The sequence below is a fragment of the Urocampus carinirostris genome, chromosome 3 (genome assembly GCF_059441175.1).
Source record: "Urocampus carinirostris isolate Australia breed hairy pipefish chromosome 3, RoL_Ucar_1.0, whole genome shotgun sequence".
In the NCBI taxonomy this organism is placed as follows: Eukaryota; Metazoa; Chordata; class Actinopteri; order Syngnathiformes; family Syngnathidae; genus Urocampus; species Urocampus carinirostris.
The window spans coordinates 180,033-196,421 of record NC_142351.1 but is presented as its reverse complement, the minus strand read 5'-3'; the positions used below and the strand labels follow the sequence as shown (position 1 = coordinate 196,421).

General features: G+C 44.4%; 1 protein-coding gene and 1 long non-coding RNA gene across 2 annotated transcripts; both read right to left on the bottom strand.

Annotated features, from left to right (window-relative positions):
* Positions 1 to 5,421: 5,421 nt before the first annotated feature.
* On the bottom strand, positions 5,422 to 6,971 carry LOC148368175 (uncharacterized). Its single transcript, XR_015849925.1, has 2 exons — positions 6,891 to 6,971; positions 5,422 to 6,812 (listed from the first exon to the last, which is right to left on the bottom strand). It is a non-coding gene; the product is annotated as an uncharacterized LOC148368175 (long non-coding RNA).
* Positions 6,972 to 7,182: 211 nt separating this feature from the next.
* Positions 7,183 to 15,349, bottom strand: LOC148368174 (uncharacterized). The gene is made up of 3 exons (XM_088330186.1): positions 15,108 to 15,349; positions 13,402 to 13,494; positions 7,183 to 9,575 (listed from the first exon to the last, which is right to left on the bottom strand). Exons 1-3 carry the CDS (start codon positions 15,214 to 15,216, stop codon positions 7,717 to 7,719), a joined length of 2,061 nt encoding a protein of 686 aa, XP_088186312.1. The 5' UTR covers positions 15,217 to 15,349; the 3' UTR covers positions 7,183 to 7,716.
* Positions 15,350 to 16,389: the final 1,040 nt, after the last annotated feature.

Here is a 16,389-nt window from a genome sequence, read left to right as displayed (position 1 = left end):
CATATAGAATGACGCAACCAGCGGGACCTCGCTACTTTGCGGTTGGACGATCGCGGCTTCGGAGCTTCGCGGCCTGTAATAGTTTAAAAAAAAAAAAACATGGACATTATTAGTATTATAATTATTATTTTAAAGGGGCGTCGCTACTTTGCAGATTTCCACTTTTTGCGGGTGGTTTTGGTCCCCCCGGGTCTAAAAAATAATAACAATAATAATAATATATATGTAACCGCGGTGTACTTGTCCCACCAAAGATCCACATTCACGCTGGACTGGATGATGAGGTTTTTATGATTACAGTTTCTGCAAATGGATGAGTCACAACATTAGCTTTTTCTGCTGGGTCTGATCTCTTTGTAGTTCTCTCTGGTAAGACTAACAACAAAGCATATCAAAGAGCTTTCTTTTCACTTGACATAAAATACATTTTAGAATATCACAATACATTTATAAATCTTTGCATTTTAACAAGATACTTTTAACAAGAGATGGTATAGTGGATTTTTAACGTTTACAATGAATTCAACATATTTTTCTTTAGTCTGAATTTTAACCAACATCATCCTTTTTTAATGTATATGAGAAAATAGGAATAAAAACAATAATGAGTATAAAAATGGGTACAATTTACCTGCAAATGGATGAGTCACAACATTAGCTTTTTTTCTGCTGGGTCTGATCTCTTTGATCTCTACAAGGGGAATTCATATTTAGTAAAACAGAAACAAAACGAAAATAAACCTAAACAGCTTGACAATAACAATCACATTACTATGCATGGTGAGAGATTTGTCAGCTGGGGTTATGATGTTTCAAATTAACTTCTTTTGTGGAGCACCAAAAGATAGGTCTTACCTTTGTAGTTTCCTGGTAAGACTAAGAAAAAAACCCTGCCTCCTGATCACATGTTAGAAGCCAAAACCAAAGCCCACCCCATACCAGCAGATGGCACTGTTGGACTCAGCATTGCAGGACATTTACCAAAAACTATACACATATTTCAGCAGGAATTTCAATCAAACAAAAGTTATTATTACACCCGTTACATATACTTGCGCCGCACCGCGAATGCCGTTCGGTCGCTCCCGCGAGCGAGGCCCCGATCCGCGTCGGGCGCGATACGCACGACACCGCGACAAGCCGAGCGGCGCGGAGGCAGCTCTAATGCCGAGAAACGCATCCCCTGTCGCGGGAGCGCGCACACCTCACTCCCGCTACCAGTACGAGCACTTTCAGCTGCTTTTGGAAAAGTTTTCTCGCATTTCCCTCTCCCCTTCTCTCTTTCTCTCTCCACTCTCTTTCCCTCCCAGTTTTAGAAAAGGGAGCGCGCGCACACCTCACTCCTCCCGCGACTCCAACCACTTTCACCTCCTTTTCCAAAAGTCATAGTCAAAGACATAAAACCAGGGGCAGCACGGCGGCGCAGTGCTTAGCGCTTGTGCGGCACAGTTCATGTCATGGGAACCTGGCGTGGGTTCAAATCCCGCTCCAGACTTCCTGTGCGGAGTTTGTATGTTCTCCCCATGCTTGCGTGGGTTTCCTCCGGGCACTCCGGTTTTCCTCCCACGTTCCAAAAACATGCATTTCAGGTGAATTGGCCGCTCCAAACTGTCCCTAGATGTGAATGAGCGAATGAGTTGTCTGTCCCCGTGTGCCCTGCAATTGGCTGGCAACCAGTTCAGGGTGTCCCCTGCCCACTGCCCGATGATTGCTGGGATGGGCTCCAGCCCCCCCGCGACCCTAATGAGGATAAGCGGTACGGCTGATGAGATGAGTCACATAAAACCAGCTCAAAGAGGATGTGCGCGCTCCCGCGACAGGGGACGCATTTCTCGGCATAACACCGGCGCCCGGCATCTCCTGCTCGCGCCGCGAGTCGCCCCGACTTGCCGGGTAGGTCTGGGTTAAACCGGGCACCACAGTGGCGCAGTGGTTAGTGCGTGTGCGGCGCAGTTCGTGTGAACCTCCTGCGTGGGTTAAATTTTTTTTAAGGGGCGTCGCTACTTCGCAGATTTTGTGGGTCTAAAAAAAGAATAATTAAAACCCCCCCCCAAAAAATATATATTTTTTTTTTGAAGGTGCACCGCTACTTTGCGGATTTTCACTTATCGCGGGTGGTTTTGGTCCCCATTGACCGCGATAACCGAGGTCCCACTGTACTTGTCACTCACGAATTGCCATACGGACTCCCATTTCATGAATGCTCTTGTCCTGTTTTGGGAAAAGAAAGCCACGACATCCATGTCATTCATCATTTTGTATGTCGTTATTTCCATTCTTTTCAAACTCATTTGAAAGTTTTGCTTATTTGAAACTATGAATTCGATCGTCTAGGTCTGGCTCTTTTGTGCGCATTATTCTTTTATTTTGCATACATAAACACCTCGAGGTATCGTCGTAGCCGTTTCCTATCGTCCTCGTTCATCATTCGCAAATGAATCCGGCCGCTAAATAGTTTAAGATCCCGTCGATCTCAATACTCGGATTCATCCGGGTTTCGCACTCGCAGATTTCCGCCGGTCAATTCAGCGAAACCTTTCCTATCTTATTTCGTGCTTCGAATATCTCTTTCCTTTTGTCGTCGATTGCCGACGGACGGTTCTCTGGCGATTTTCACGTCTCGCTCTTCGTCGTCGCTCCCTGTCCCGCTTTCTTCATCGGCGGGCGGATTAGGACACACGCCGCCAAAGTCACCCGCTTTTCACCATCGTAGCAGCCGAACGGACCCCCGTTTTGCTTATCCCTTTCATCATTATAAGGCGCACCTAAAAGTCTTCATTTTTTCAAAAGCTGACCATGCGCCTTATAATACAGTGCACCTTATATAAGGATCAATATTAAGTCGAAAAGTCTCGCTACTAAAGCAAGGACCCGCCGACTCGATTTTCCCTCGAACGCCAAGTCGTCCGCGGTGTATGCTGGGATATATATACCGGCGTTTCATTGGCTAACCAATGTGTCAATCATCATTTGAATCGATCGCTATTGGCTTAAGTTATACTACACTCACGGATATAAGAGGACCACGGTTGCACATTATTATTGAACACGACGACTTCGCTGAGCTACTCCGGCTATATATTTTCCTAGTATCTTGTTTCAGACCAAACTCGATGTTTCTGCGATGGGTCTTTTTTTAAATTAAACTCATTTCTAAGTGTTTTACAGTAAAGTTGCAAAGAAAAAGAAAATAGAAACTAAGGAACGGTTGGCATTTCTTGAATCCCGAGACTATAACCAGGGATCAGAATGGAGATTTTCATTTTCAGCTGAAATAGCCAGGGTCCAGTGGCCGCAGGCCCCGGCCAGGGCGGAGCCCGGTGGGGGGCTCAGGGGGGAAAAGCCCCCCTGAAGCCGACAGCATTTATCTTATTTGCTATGTGAAAATTGCACTAGAATGAATTAAATCCAACAAAACAGAAACCATGTATTATATATATAAATTAAAAAAAAATAATATATTGACATTAAAAGCATTTGTAATATTGAACATGATCATAATGATACAAAATAATTTATTTTAATCATGTTTATAACAAATTTTAAATTTTGTTTATCCTGTTCTAAACATTGTATAAACACAAAATATAAAATCATTTCATAAATAAATAGATTTCTAAATACCTCAGATTGGGATTTTCTGTCACACAGGGGAACCGGTTGGTTGACTGCTGCTAGTATTTGAAGTGGAAGGATTTGGAACGGCCAATAATGTCGAACCGGTGGTGTTACTGTTAGTTTCGCTGCCGATTTGAAATGCGGATCCGAGTGCATCGTTTGATCGCCGGCAAGCTATTTTTGCTTTGCGCTTGTTCATTTTAGCATGATCGATCAGTGCCACACAACCTCGCGTACCATCATTGATCAGATCGACACAACTTCCTCGATCTTTGCGCCGAATTTAACGTTTACTGTGACGGTCTTCTCCAGCCACGACCGCTTCAATTTATTCTCGATTCCTTTATCAATCTCAAAGACAAAAGCCTCGTCTTCTTTTTTCAGTATTTTCATATTTACTTTTTCAAACACTCATTTCACCGTTTGAAAAGACCGGAAGGAGCGCCATGTTTGAGAAAGCCAATGCTCTGAACAAAAGCTCCGCTGATTGGTTATCGGCGAACCTATCGACCAATGGTAGGAGTCGATCTATTTGTTAGCTAAACCACGTTGTGTGACGAAACAGTCACGTATCATACCTCACCCCCCCCAAAATATTTTCTCATCGAATTTAGACGATTTACGGAAATGACCTTTGGGGTTCAAAAAAAGTGGAAATCCGCGGTTCCCCGGAAAATTCTGATCCCTGTATAACCTTCCGAATGATATTTGGAACGATGCATTTGAGTGATCGGTGACATCGTACAGACACTGTTTCCGTACATGTCTGAGACACTTATTTGCCTCTTTACAAGCTTTGGGAATGTTAAGGGGGTAATTAGTTGGACTGAATCATCTGACTGTTTTGTCCACGTTCCCGTTGTAGCGCCTTATCATCCGGTGCGCCTTATCTATGGAAGATATAGGACCAAAAACTATTATTGGGGGTGCGCCCTATAACCCGGTGCGCCCCGTAGTGCGGAAAATACGGTAAGTGCTTCGGGGCGTCGTCCCAGGAAAGGCCTAGACGGGAGGCCAAGCTCTGCCGTTTGTTGCTCTGTTTCTCCAGGTGTTGTTTCTCTCTTCTTTCAGCTCTTTCCAACCTTTTTGCTAAACATTCAAATCGTGAACTTTCATGTACTGGAGCGATGCGTTCCTCGAATTTCAACTTATTAACCGATAGCATTCGGAGTTTTCCATCAAAGCGTTTTGTCCGTTTAGGCAAGAAACTTCATGCCAGAAGTATCGGTGTTCCTAGATTGGAACCTTCCCATTTCAGTAACAAAAAGGGTCATAAAATGACGCTTCAAAGTCTAGAATCGATGATCAAAAATCAAGATCCCTTGTCCGGTACTTGAAAAAGAACATTAAATATGCAGATATTGGAAAAATACGATCGTTTGCAAAAATTGGTGACACCAAAATTGAACAAACATACTTACTCATCATCCCAAAATGGAAAAAGCATAAACGAGTATACAAATATTGCAAAAGTCGGCAATATCGGGTTTGAAACCTTCTTTGTTTTCAAAATGAAGGTTAGATTATTGATCATGAATTGTATTTCTCTCTCCAATGGATTAGGAGTAACTGCTTTCTTCTTTTCAATTCAATGCAAACATGATGTATAATCATGGGTAATCATGACCTTTTTTTCAAATCAATATGCAAGTTTAAAGGCAACTCTCTGGTTAGAAGGGCGGCTCGGAGTCGGCTTGGTCACCCAAAATCGAGAAATAAAAAAGAGCTCCGGGTGTTGAAATGCGACGGCGGGCGCCGGTAAAATGTCGAAACCATGCCCGGATGAAAGAAGAGACTTTTGACTTACAATCAAACTCGTTTATTCAAGCAAAGCGAGCACATCGAAACGAAGCAAAATTGCGTTCTCGGATCGCTGTGAAATCATCCCGCGGACTGATGAGTCAGCTTCTTTCTTTTACCGTTTCCTAGATTTCTGATTGGAGGATAGAATAAAACACGTGCACCAAAGCGCATTCTGATTGGTTTAGACAGGAATGACATATTTCAATGCAGTGTATTATGTTGGTCGGTCGACGGCGTGCGAGTAAAATAAATGATACATCACAGAAGTTCATTGTTTGAAAATAGATGGGAGTCTTGAGAAAATGACCAGTGACCTCCAATTTGTAGAGACAAAGTTCCTTGGCTCGGGAATCTTATGCTCCTGTCCTTGGGTGGTACGGGTCAGCCAAAAGTAGTTCTGTGCACCCGTTTGATGACAGGAAGCCCACCGGTCGCCTCCAAATTGTAGAGACAAAGTTCCTTTGGCTTGGGAAGCTTGTGCTCTTGACCTTAGAGGCGTTCGCTCCGAAAAGCAACTCAAAAACTTAACTGTACAATTATTGAGTCAATATAAATGTATAAAAGTAAAAGTATAGAATATAGTATGAAGGGCAACCTTAGACCATAATTTCCCTTACAGTTGGCAAGGGGGAAGATGGAAGAAATAGAATAGAATATACCTTTATTGTCATTGTTACAAATGGGCTAACATATTGTGACAACAAAATTGGGCATGACACTCCAGTTTTACACATTCATAGTGAGGTATGAGCAAGAAGATAAAGGAACAGAGAAGATAATGTTATAAAACAAGGGGGATAAGGCTATAGTTATCATTGACATGGTATTTACACAAGAAATGTCGGCATGTGGGATGTTACATACAGGGTTGTCGTGATACCGTTGGTATCGTAACGGTTGTGCAATATTGCATTTGATGCAACAGGTTCACAGTACCGATCAATGAACACGGTTAGAAGATGATAGACTCATTTCAATGATCGGGGATTGTTTTCATAGCGTGCTAACATGGGATATTTGCCCAAAACACCAAAGACAGGTTCTTGCACTCACCCTTGATGTGTACCTTTGAGAACAAAAGTCACTCAGGGGAGGAGTGTGTGAGAAGCAGCTCATGGCCTCACAGGAAGATGAAGAAAGCCGGGTTCTTAACTCTTTTAGCTGTGGACCTCACAGAGGTTGCTATCATCCGGACAACAGGGACGGAGAGAACCGCGGGCTCTCCAAGCTTTGTTGCTCTGGTGAGAACAGGCCACAACCCTAGAGATCTATGTCGGCCATCTTATTATTATAATTATTGATAACCAGCTCCAGACTTCCTGTGCGGACTTTGCATGTTCTCCCCGTGCTTGCGTGGGTTTCCCCTGGGCACTCCGGTTTCCTCCCATTTTCTGAAAACATGCATTTCATGTGAATTGGCCGCTCCAAATTGTCCCTAGGTGGGAATGACAGAATGAGTTGTCTGTCACCGTGTGCCCTGCAATTGGCTGGCAACCGGTTCAGGGTGTCCCCTGCCCACTGCCCGGAGATGGCTGGGATAAGCTCCAGCCCCCCTCGCGACACTAATGAGTATAAGATTATTGATAACAGGGAAAGTTTCACGCGAGCAAACAATCAAATAGATCATCTATCACGAAACATTACGCCTATCCATATGAAGACTTTAGGGTCACAAATCTTTATGATACAACTGGAGTGTCTGCTCACTTCCTGTGAATGAATGTGGCTTTTTTGATGTGCTGGCAGAGTCAGTGGTTGAAAAAAGGTGAGGGCAAATGGTTTTGTGGCCGTTATGTTCCTATAGAAGGCCTGTATGATGCTTAGCCAATTGAATGTTTTTTAAGTTACATCTCTTAGTGAATTTTTGACCACAAACCGAGCAGGAAAAAAGTCTTCTCGCCAGTGTGGGTTCTTGTGTGTGTATTTCTTGGCTCCCACCCCGTGTGAATACCTTACCACAAACTGAGCAGCCGGAAGGCTTCTTGCCAGTGTGGGTTAGTTGGTGTAATTTCAAGTGTCCATTATGGGTGATTTTTTTTACCACAAACTGAGCAGCTAAAAGGCTTCTCGTTAGTGTGGGAAAGTGTGTGTGAATCGTTTTCCTCAAACTGAAGAGGTGGAAGGCTTCTCTCCTGAGTGGGTTAGATGGTGTAATTTCAAATGCTCATTTAGGGCAAATTTTAGACCACAAACTGAGCAAGAAAAAGGCTTTTCGCCAGTGTGGATTTTTTGGTGCATTTTTAAGTTTCCATTCTGTGAGAAAAGTTTTCCACAAACTGAGCAGGAAAAAGGCTTCTACCCAGAGTGGGTTAGTGTGTGTTGTTTTAAGCTCGCAGTTGTAGTGAATCCTCGACCGCAAACTGAGCATGAAAAAGGCTTCTCCCCAGTGTGGGTTAATGTGTGTCTTTTTAAGTTTGCACTTTTAATGAATTTTTTACCGCAAACTGAGCAAGAAAAAGGCTTCTTCCCTGTGTGGATTAGTGTGTGTTGTTTTAATTGTCCACTTTGGGTGAATTTTTTACCGCAAACTGAGCAGGAAAAAGGCTTCTCGCCAGTGTGGGTTTTTTGGTGTGACTTTAAAGAGCAATTAGATGAGAATCGTTTTCCACAAACTGAGCAGGAAAAAGGCTTCTCGCCAGTGTGGGTTTTAATGTGGTTCTTTAAGATTCCACTCCTGCTAAATCTCTGACCACAAACTGAGCAGGAAAAAGGCTTCTCGCCAGTGTGGGATATTGTGTGTTTTTTAAAGCTCCCTTTCTCTGTGAATGTTTTGCCACAAATTGAGCAGGTGAAAGGCGTCTCCCCAGTGTGGGTTAGTGTGTGTCGTATTAAGACGCAGCGCAAGGTAAATCTTAGACCACAAACTGCGCAAGAAAAGGGCTTCTCCTTAGTGTGGGTTAGTGTGTGTCTTTTTAAGATCCAACGAAAGGTAAATTTTTTACCACAAACTGAGCAGGCAAAAGGCTTCTCGCCAGTGTGGGTTGTGGTGTGTATTTTTAAGTTCTCACTTTTAGTGAATCTTTGACCACAAACTGTGCAGGAAAAAGGCTTCTCCCCGGTGTGGAACAGTCCGTGCTTTTTTAAGCTCTCATTTTTAGAGAATCTTTGACCGCAAACTGAGCAGACAAAAGGCTTCTCACCAGTGTGTGATCTAATGTGTCTCTTTAAGTTGCCGCTTGTAGTGAATCTTTTATCGCAAACTGAGCAGGCAAAAAGATTCTCGCCAGTGTGGGTTCTGGTGTGTATTTTTAAGTGCCCACTTGTCGTGAATCCTTTTCCACAAACTGAGCAAGAAAAAGGCTTCTCGCCAGTGTGGGTTCTGGTGTGTATTTTTAAGTTCTCACTTTTAGTGAATCCTCGACCGCAAACTGAGCAAGAAAAAGGCTTCTCGCCAGTGTGGGTAATTGTGTGTGTTTTTAAGTTTCCACTTGTCGTGAATCCTTTTCCACAAACTGAGCAGGAAAAAGGCTTCTCGCCAGTGTGGGTTAATGTGTGTATTTTTAAGTTTTCACTTTTAGTGAATCTTTGACCGCAGACCGAGCAAGAAAAAGGCTTCTCGCCAGTGTGGATTAGTTGGTGTGATTTCAATTGTCCATTGTGGGTGAATTGTTGACCGCAAACTGAACAAGAAAAAGGCTTCTCGCCAGTGTGGGTTCTAATGTGTACCTCCAAGTTTCCTTTGTGGGAGAATCGTTTTCCACAAACTGAACAGGAAAAAGGTTTCTCGCCAGTGTGGGTTCTGGTGTGCATTTTTAAGCTCCCATTTTGGGTGAATTTTTTACCACAAATTGAGCAGGCAAAAGGCTTCTCGCCAGCATGCAATTTCATATGCAACTTCATATAATACTTGCTTCGAAAGGTTTTCCCGCACTGGGAACATGTGTTACCACCTTCCGACTGCGAGTCGTCCTCATCCGTTTCCACATGTTGACGGGAGCTGATGCTTCCGGGCTCCTGCCGACCTTGATCTTCAGGTTGACCTTGATCTTCGGCGGTTGAACGAACTTGAAAATTGTCCTCTTCTTTCAGGTGAACAGGCTCCCCATCTTCTGTCTCTTGCTTATTAACGTGATAAGGCTTCAGATCCTCCTCAATTTTAACGGCAGGCAACTCTGGTTCCTGCCGCGCGGTAGCAAGATATTCTCGGCTGACGTCTGCAAGACACAAGTCACGTTTACAGTGGTACCTCGCTACTTCGCGCTTCCATGTAATAGTTACAAAAAAATACTACTACTAATAATAATATCAATTCAAAAAATTCAAAAACGAATCATGGAAAATATTCAAATTTAGAAAGGAAATTATTTTACAACATTTGAAAAGAAAATATTCAATTAGAACGAGTCATTTGAAAACACAAAGAAACGCACGTATACGGCCATCGACGCGAGCCGATTGGCCGGCACTCGCCGAATACTCGACTCCCATTGGCCCGTCGGCTACAGTAGACCGCGCTTACCTCCTATACGGTACGCTTCTCGCCATAGCTGGCAGTGAGCTCGCCTTTTTCTCGCGGCGAATTTTCAAGTCGAAAGGTTTTTTGAAGTCGTTCGCGAAACGCTCTTTATCCCTCGGTGCGTCCAGCCAAGCCGAGAAAAAGCCAAAGATGTTCGCCGCCATGGAAAAAGCGAGTTTATCGGACCAGTCGAAAGCAGGAAATAGAATAGAAGAATCTCTCTCTCTAACCGTATTCCATATGGTGTACTGTATTGTACTGTATACAGGGGGGGTGTACTGCAAAGGGGTTTACTTTGAAGGGGCTCCACTACTTTGCAGATTTTCACTTTTCGAGGGTGGTTTTGGTCCCCAATAAACCGCGATCACCGAGGTCCCACTGTATTTGTATTGCCCAGGGGCAATCAGGGGCTGAGAATTTTTGCAAAGTTCATGCATAGGTTTAGTCTTCTTGCAATCAAATGTTCTTTTTCAAGCCAAGTGCCCTTGTGTTTATGGAAAGTATTGTTTAGGTGTCTAAAGCATAGATATTACAAAAAAGCACCGGGGCGAAACTTCTGCTTGACATGCATCTTTTTGCAAGGAGCCATCTTTCTGTGAAGTTTTCCGGGAAACAAGAATATTTTAAGAAAACTTGGCAATGTCATCAAATCGACTAAATCAACCGTTGTCTCATGAAAGATGAGTGTTAAAGCTTTCTTTTGGTGTGCCCTATGCCTGGATCGCTACAGAGCTAGATTTTCTGTAGGCCATCAAAAACAAGTCGATATGGCCAACATCGGCACTTCCCGTTTGAGAGAAACGTCTGGCACTCGTCGGAAACGGTCAAAGATTTTGGAATTTACATAAAACTTAGGTAAGGCAGAAACTGTGACAGGAGCGACGGGAGGGGGTGTTTTGAAAGGTTGAGTGCGACATTTTCAAACTTAATCCTAACTCGGGACTTGAAGCCAAGAGATGGCAGTCCATTTATTTCATTACGCTCAAATGAACTTTTTTTCTTCATATTTTTGGGGGTTTGTTCCTGTTTGGCCTACTAAAAGTAACATTCCAGCATAAAGGCGCAATGGAAAAGCGCACGAGGGCTCTTTGAACTCAATGGAGCATCGCTCACACATTCTTAATAGAGAATGGTCGTGTCAAATCCGCACACACGCGAATAAAGCAAAAGCGTCACTAAAAGAACTTCAAAATAGACGTCTTTGAAAAAAATCAGCCAGGGAGACGCCCTTATACTACTCCACAGCCGAACCTTAGATGTCGAGTAGTCATGTGCCCAACTGTTCCAATCCCTGCAGAGTATTTCAGAGGAGCGCTTCGTGCGGCGCCAGCCGATGTGCGTGTCGATGACGTTCGAAGCCCCGCCAAACGCCTGTGCGGAGAGTGATTCGCTAGCAAAGAGTGTCGTTTGAAGAAAAGTGCCAGAGTAACGCAAGATTGACGCCCCGATATTTGATTGCACGCACCGACCACGTTATAAATGATTCTGTCCACGAGATGGCGTCAACGAGGACATGATTCATCTTAAAGCCCCTACATGTGTGCGAACCATTTGCCTGCAGGGCTTCACTGCTTTATGGGGCTTCATTTTGCCAAGACTTAACTCTCAAGGATGTTGCAGAAACCACAGAGAGCAACCTTGTCTGTTCAACCACAGAGTAAGCTACAGTGAAGAAAAGAAGTATTTGAACACCCTACTGTTTTGCTATTCCTGCTTAGAAATCACGGAGGGGTCTGAAATTTTCATCGGCGGTGCATGTCCACTGTGAGAGTGATAAACTAAAAAGAACATTTCAGAAATCACAATGCATTTTAGAACGATTTGTTTGAACAGCTACAAATAAGTATTTGAACATCTGAGTATCGTCTCGAATTCTGACCCAGAAAGACCTGTTGGTCCGCCCATGAGAAGTCCACCCGCACTCCAGGTATCATCCTGAATCAGATGAACCCGTTTGAGGTCGTCGGCTCCATAAAAACACAAGACCACCCCACGCAATAAGTAAAACTTGAACCAGTAACAGGGCGAAGACCAAAGAGCCGTCCAAAGACACCGGAGACACAATTGCACACCTCCAGAAGGCCGGAAAGGGCTACAGAGCAATTGCCAAGCAGCTTGGTGACAAAAGGTCCACTGTTGGAGCAATCGTTAGAAAATGGGAGAAGCTGAACATGACGGTCAATCTCATTCGGAGAGACCACCTCGTGGGGTCTCAATGATTCTGAGAAAGGTGATGAATCTGCCCGGAACTACACGACAGGAGTTGGTCAATGACTTGAAAAGAGCCGGGACCGCCGTTTCCAAGATTACTGCAGGAAATACACAAAGACGTCAGGATTTGAAATCACGCATGGCACCAAAGGTTCCTCTGCTTAGACCAGTACACGTCAAGGCCCGTCTTCAGTTTGCATATGACCGTTTGGATGATGCACAGGAGTCACGGGAGAAGGTTTTGTGGTCAGGGGATCAAAATAGTACATTTTGGTCATAATGCTACTAAGCGTCTTTGGAGGAAGAAGAATGAAGAGAACGATCATAAGAGCACCATCCCTACTGTGAAAAATGGGGGTGATAACATCATGCTTTGGGGTTTTTTGTTTGCTCACGGGACAGGACGAGTGCACTGCATTAAAGAGAGGATGACTGGGGCCGTGTATTGTGAGATTTTGGGGAACAACCTCCCCTCCTCAGTCAGAGCGTTGAAGACGGGTCGTGGCCGGGTCTTCCGACACGACAATGACCCGAAGCGCGCGGCCAGGAAAACCAAGGAATGGCTCTGTAAGAAAAATATCAAGGTTCTCGCATGGCCCAGCCAGTCTCCAGACCTGAAACCAATCGAAAATCTTCGGAGGCAGCTCAAACTCTATGTTTTTCAGCGACAGCCCAGAAACCTGACTGATCTAGAGAAGATCTGCGTGGAGGAGTGGGCCAAGAAATCTCCGGCAGTGTGTGCAAAGCTGGTGAAAGACTACGGCAAACGTTTGACCTCTGTAATAGCAGACAAAGGCTACCGTACCAAATATCAACATTCATTTTCTTTGGTCAGCACGGCGGTGCAGTGGTTAGAGCGTGTGCGGCACAGTTCTGAGGTCATGGGAACCTCCTGCGTGGGTTCAAATCCAGCTACTACTGTGCAGAGTTTGTATGTTCTCCCCGTGCACTCCGGTTTCCTCCCACATGCCAAAGACATGCATTTCAGGTGAATTGGCCGGTCCAAATTGTCCCTCGGTGTGAATGAGTCGTCTTTCCCCGTGTGCTCGCGATTGGCTGGCGACCGGTTCAGGGTGTCCCCTGCCCACTCCCCGGAGATGGCTGGGATGGGGTCCAGCCCCCCCGCGACCCTAATAAGGTGAAGGATTTTCTCAGGTGTTCAAATACTTCTTTTCTTCACTGTATATATTTTGAAAGAATGAGCGAGAGAGAAGCCCGGACCTTATTCCAAAGGAAAGTACGCTGGACGTCGACGGCCAAATATAGAATAGAATAGATAAATATCTCGTGTTGCAGAAAGAAAAACGACCAACCTGCTCTGTTCAACACAATTCGGAGTATCTTGTAAACAGTTCCTGGACACTCTGGTTCCTGCCACGCAGGAGGAAGATGGTTTTCACCCATGTCTGAAACACACAGGTCAAATCGCATTTATTTGTGACGCCTTCACTGACAGAAACTCACAAAAGGGATGCGCAAAACACCATTGTAACATCAACCTGATCTGAAAGCTACAAGAGGGCAAGGAAACACTCAAAAAAAGGTCAGGATAAGCAAAATGAAGAAACCTTGGGAAGGGACCGCACATGGGGTCATCCCCCTTCCAGGATGACCAAGCGGATATGGATGTTGCAAAGGCCCTAGTAGGTAATACACGGTCAACCTCAAAATTAAATATAAAGGAAGTCATGGAAACAGGGTTCATACATACTTTACAAGTACTCTCATAGCCATGATCAAAGAGATCAAAGCCAGCAGAAAAGCTAATGTTGTGACTCATTCATTTGCAGAAACTGTAATCAAGTGCAACGCAAGTGGGTCCTGTCTCCGTTCTGGTCTTGACACTAGTAGCCTGTTGCCTGGATCTGAAAATTACCCAAACGGTGATCATTGTGAATTTCTAGGAAATTCAATTTCTAAATGCCACTATGTTTTGATTGTTGACTGAGCCTATTTTAATTAAGTAATATTTACAACTTGGTAATAACATGAGAAAAACATAGTAACAGCGCCGTAATAACACAATAACTTGTTTAGAAATGCATATGAAACTGGTAACAAAAAAAGTAACTCTCAGCTTTAAAACAAAGATCGGTTTAGTAGCTCAGGAAGTAGAGCGATCGTTTTAGGATTAAGGGATCCCAGTTCGCATCCCGGCTTGTCCGTGTTACATGCCGAAGTGTCCTTGGGTAAGACACTGAAACCCCAATACCCCCAATAAGCAGGTTAGCGCCTTACATGGCTGCACAGATCACGGCCGCTATTGGGAAATGTGAAGCATAATGTAAAGCGCTTTGGGAAGTCATTGACTTGAAAAGCGCTATATAAATGCAGATCATTTCATTTCACATCGTTTTCCAGTTTCGTTCCCGTCTATTTTTGTCCTGTTTATTATTCTCTCCAGTTTTCCTTCCCGTCTTGTTTGTCCTGTTTATTTTCGATATCCTGTTTCATTATCGATCCTGTCTGGGGCGGCAGTAGCTCAGGAGGTAGAGCGCTTGTCTTGAGATCAAGGGATCCCAGTTCGAATCCCGGCTCATCCGTGTTACATGTCGAAGTGTCCTTGGGTAAGACACTGAACCCCTAATACCCCCAATAAGCAGGTTAGCGCCTTACATGGCTGCAAGGCCGCTATTGGGAAATGTGGAGCACATTGTAAAGCGCTTTGGGAAGTCATTGACTTGAAAAGCGCTATAGAAATGCAGATCATTTCATTTCATTTTTTAATCATAAAAACCTCATCATCCGGTCCGGCGTGAATGGGGATCTTTGGTGGGACAAGTACACCGCGGTTACATATAAAAGCAGAAAAATGAGCAACTCGCCGCAGCATTGGTGCGGGCCGCCATGTTGGATCCAATCCAAAGCTCAATTGAAATGGCCATGCACTTTTTGTTTGAAGTCATGTTGGCATTTCGCATTTGTTTTATCGGGGAACTATTGAAGTTTTGATCCGACTTGAAAATTTCATTTGATTTCCTACACTTTAGGTTTTGTAGGAGAAGCGAAAATGACGGACCTTCCCCGAGCTGCTTGGAAAAAGCGTCGGGTCGTCGACATTCTCGCTCGCTCTCCTCTTTGGCTCCCCAAAGCTTCTCTTGAAAAGGTCCTTTCCCACTGGAGCACATTCTCTCTGAATTTCAACGAGAAAATGCTCCAACTCGGCAGTAAAAGGGACCACAAAGTGATACTGGTGTAAAGTTGACGCCGATTGAAGTCGACTAGAGGACTTTCTCCACATTCTATTGTTCGGCAGCCATGACACCTTCTCCTTCGAAACCCCGCCGCAATGGATTGTGGGTACAAGTGGCACGGATCGCATGATGCGTTCACGAAAATGGGTGTTTCGGGAGATCCTACCGGATACGACCGAAAAGCGTCTCAAAAATTTGGAAAGTCGGGGTATTCTGACCCCCAACCGGGGAAATGTGATTAGAAGGACACTTGAGGTGGGAGGTTCGAGTTGCAAAGTTGGGGTACATAGCCTTTCTCCTGGTCGGAGGTTTGAAAACTCGGTTGTCGTACTTTTGGGAACGCAGCAACAGAAACAAACTAGCATAATGGATAGGTCGGCGGCAAAATGTCGATATTCGCCAGCTGAACGCGCATTTGAAGGCAATGTAGTTTGAAAAGGGGGAGAAACGGACAAAGAGGGCTTGTGAAGTTTTGTCAATTTAAGAGCGCTATTACTCGTGATATTGCGGCGTGTTTTTTTTGCGTTTTGTCAAGTCAAGTCATTTTTATTTGTTTGGCCCTAAATCACGAAGAGTCTCAAAGGGCTTCACAGATTATTACACTATATTACACAGACTATTTTTCAGCCGACGAGAAGAGTAGGTTATTCATATGCTATGGAGTAGAAGTGAGTTTTAAGTTTAGATTGAAACATTTCCACCGAGGTTGCAGATCGGATCTCAGGGGGAAGAGCGTTCCACAGCACCGGTGCCCGGATGGAGAACGCTCTCCAACCAGCAGAAGACTTCTTTGCTCTCGGGATCAACAGAAGACCGGCACTCTCAGATCGTAGGCTTCGGACCGGGACATAAGGGCAAATCAGATCTGAAAGATAAGAGGGAGCAAGTCCATGTATGATTTTGTATAATACTAAGAGAACCTTGAAATCACATCTAAGGCTAACTGGGAGCCAATGCAGGTTAGCCAAAATCGGTGTTATGTGATCTTACTTTTTTGTCCTAGTTAAAAGCCTCGCTGCGGCATTTTGTACTAGCTGAAGAGACTTGATTCTGGACTTCGGGAGACCGGAGAGTAGTGCATTACAGTCATCGAGACGGGAGGTAACA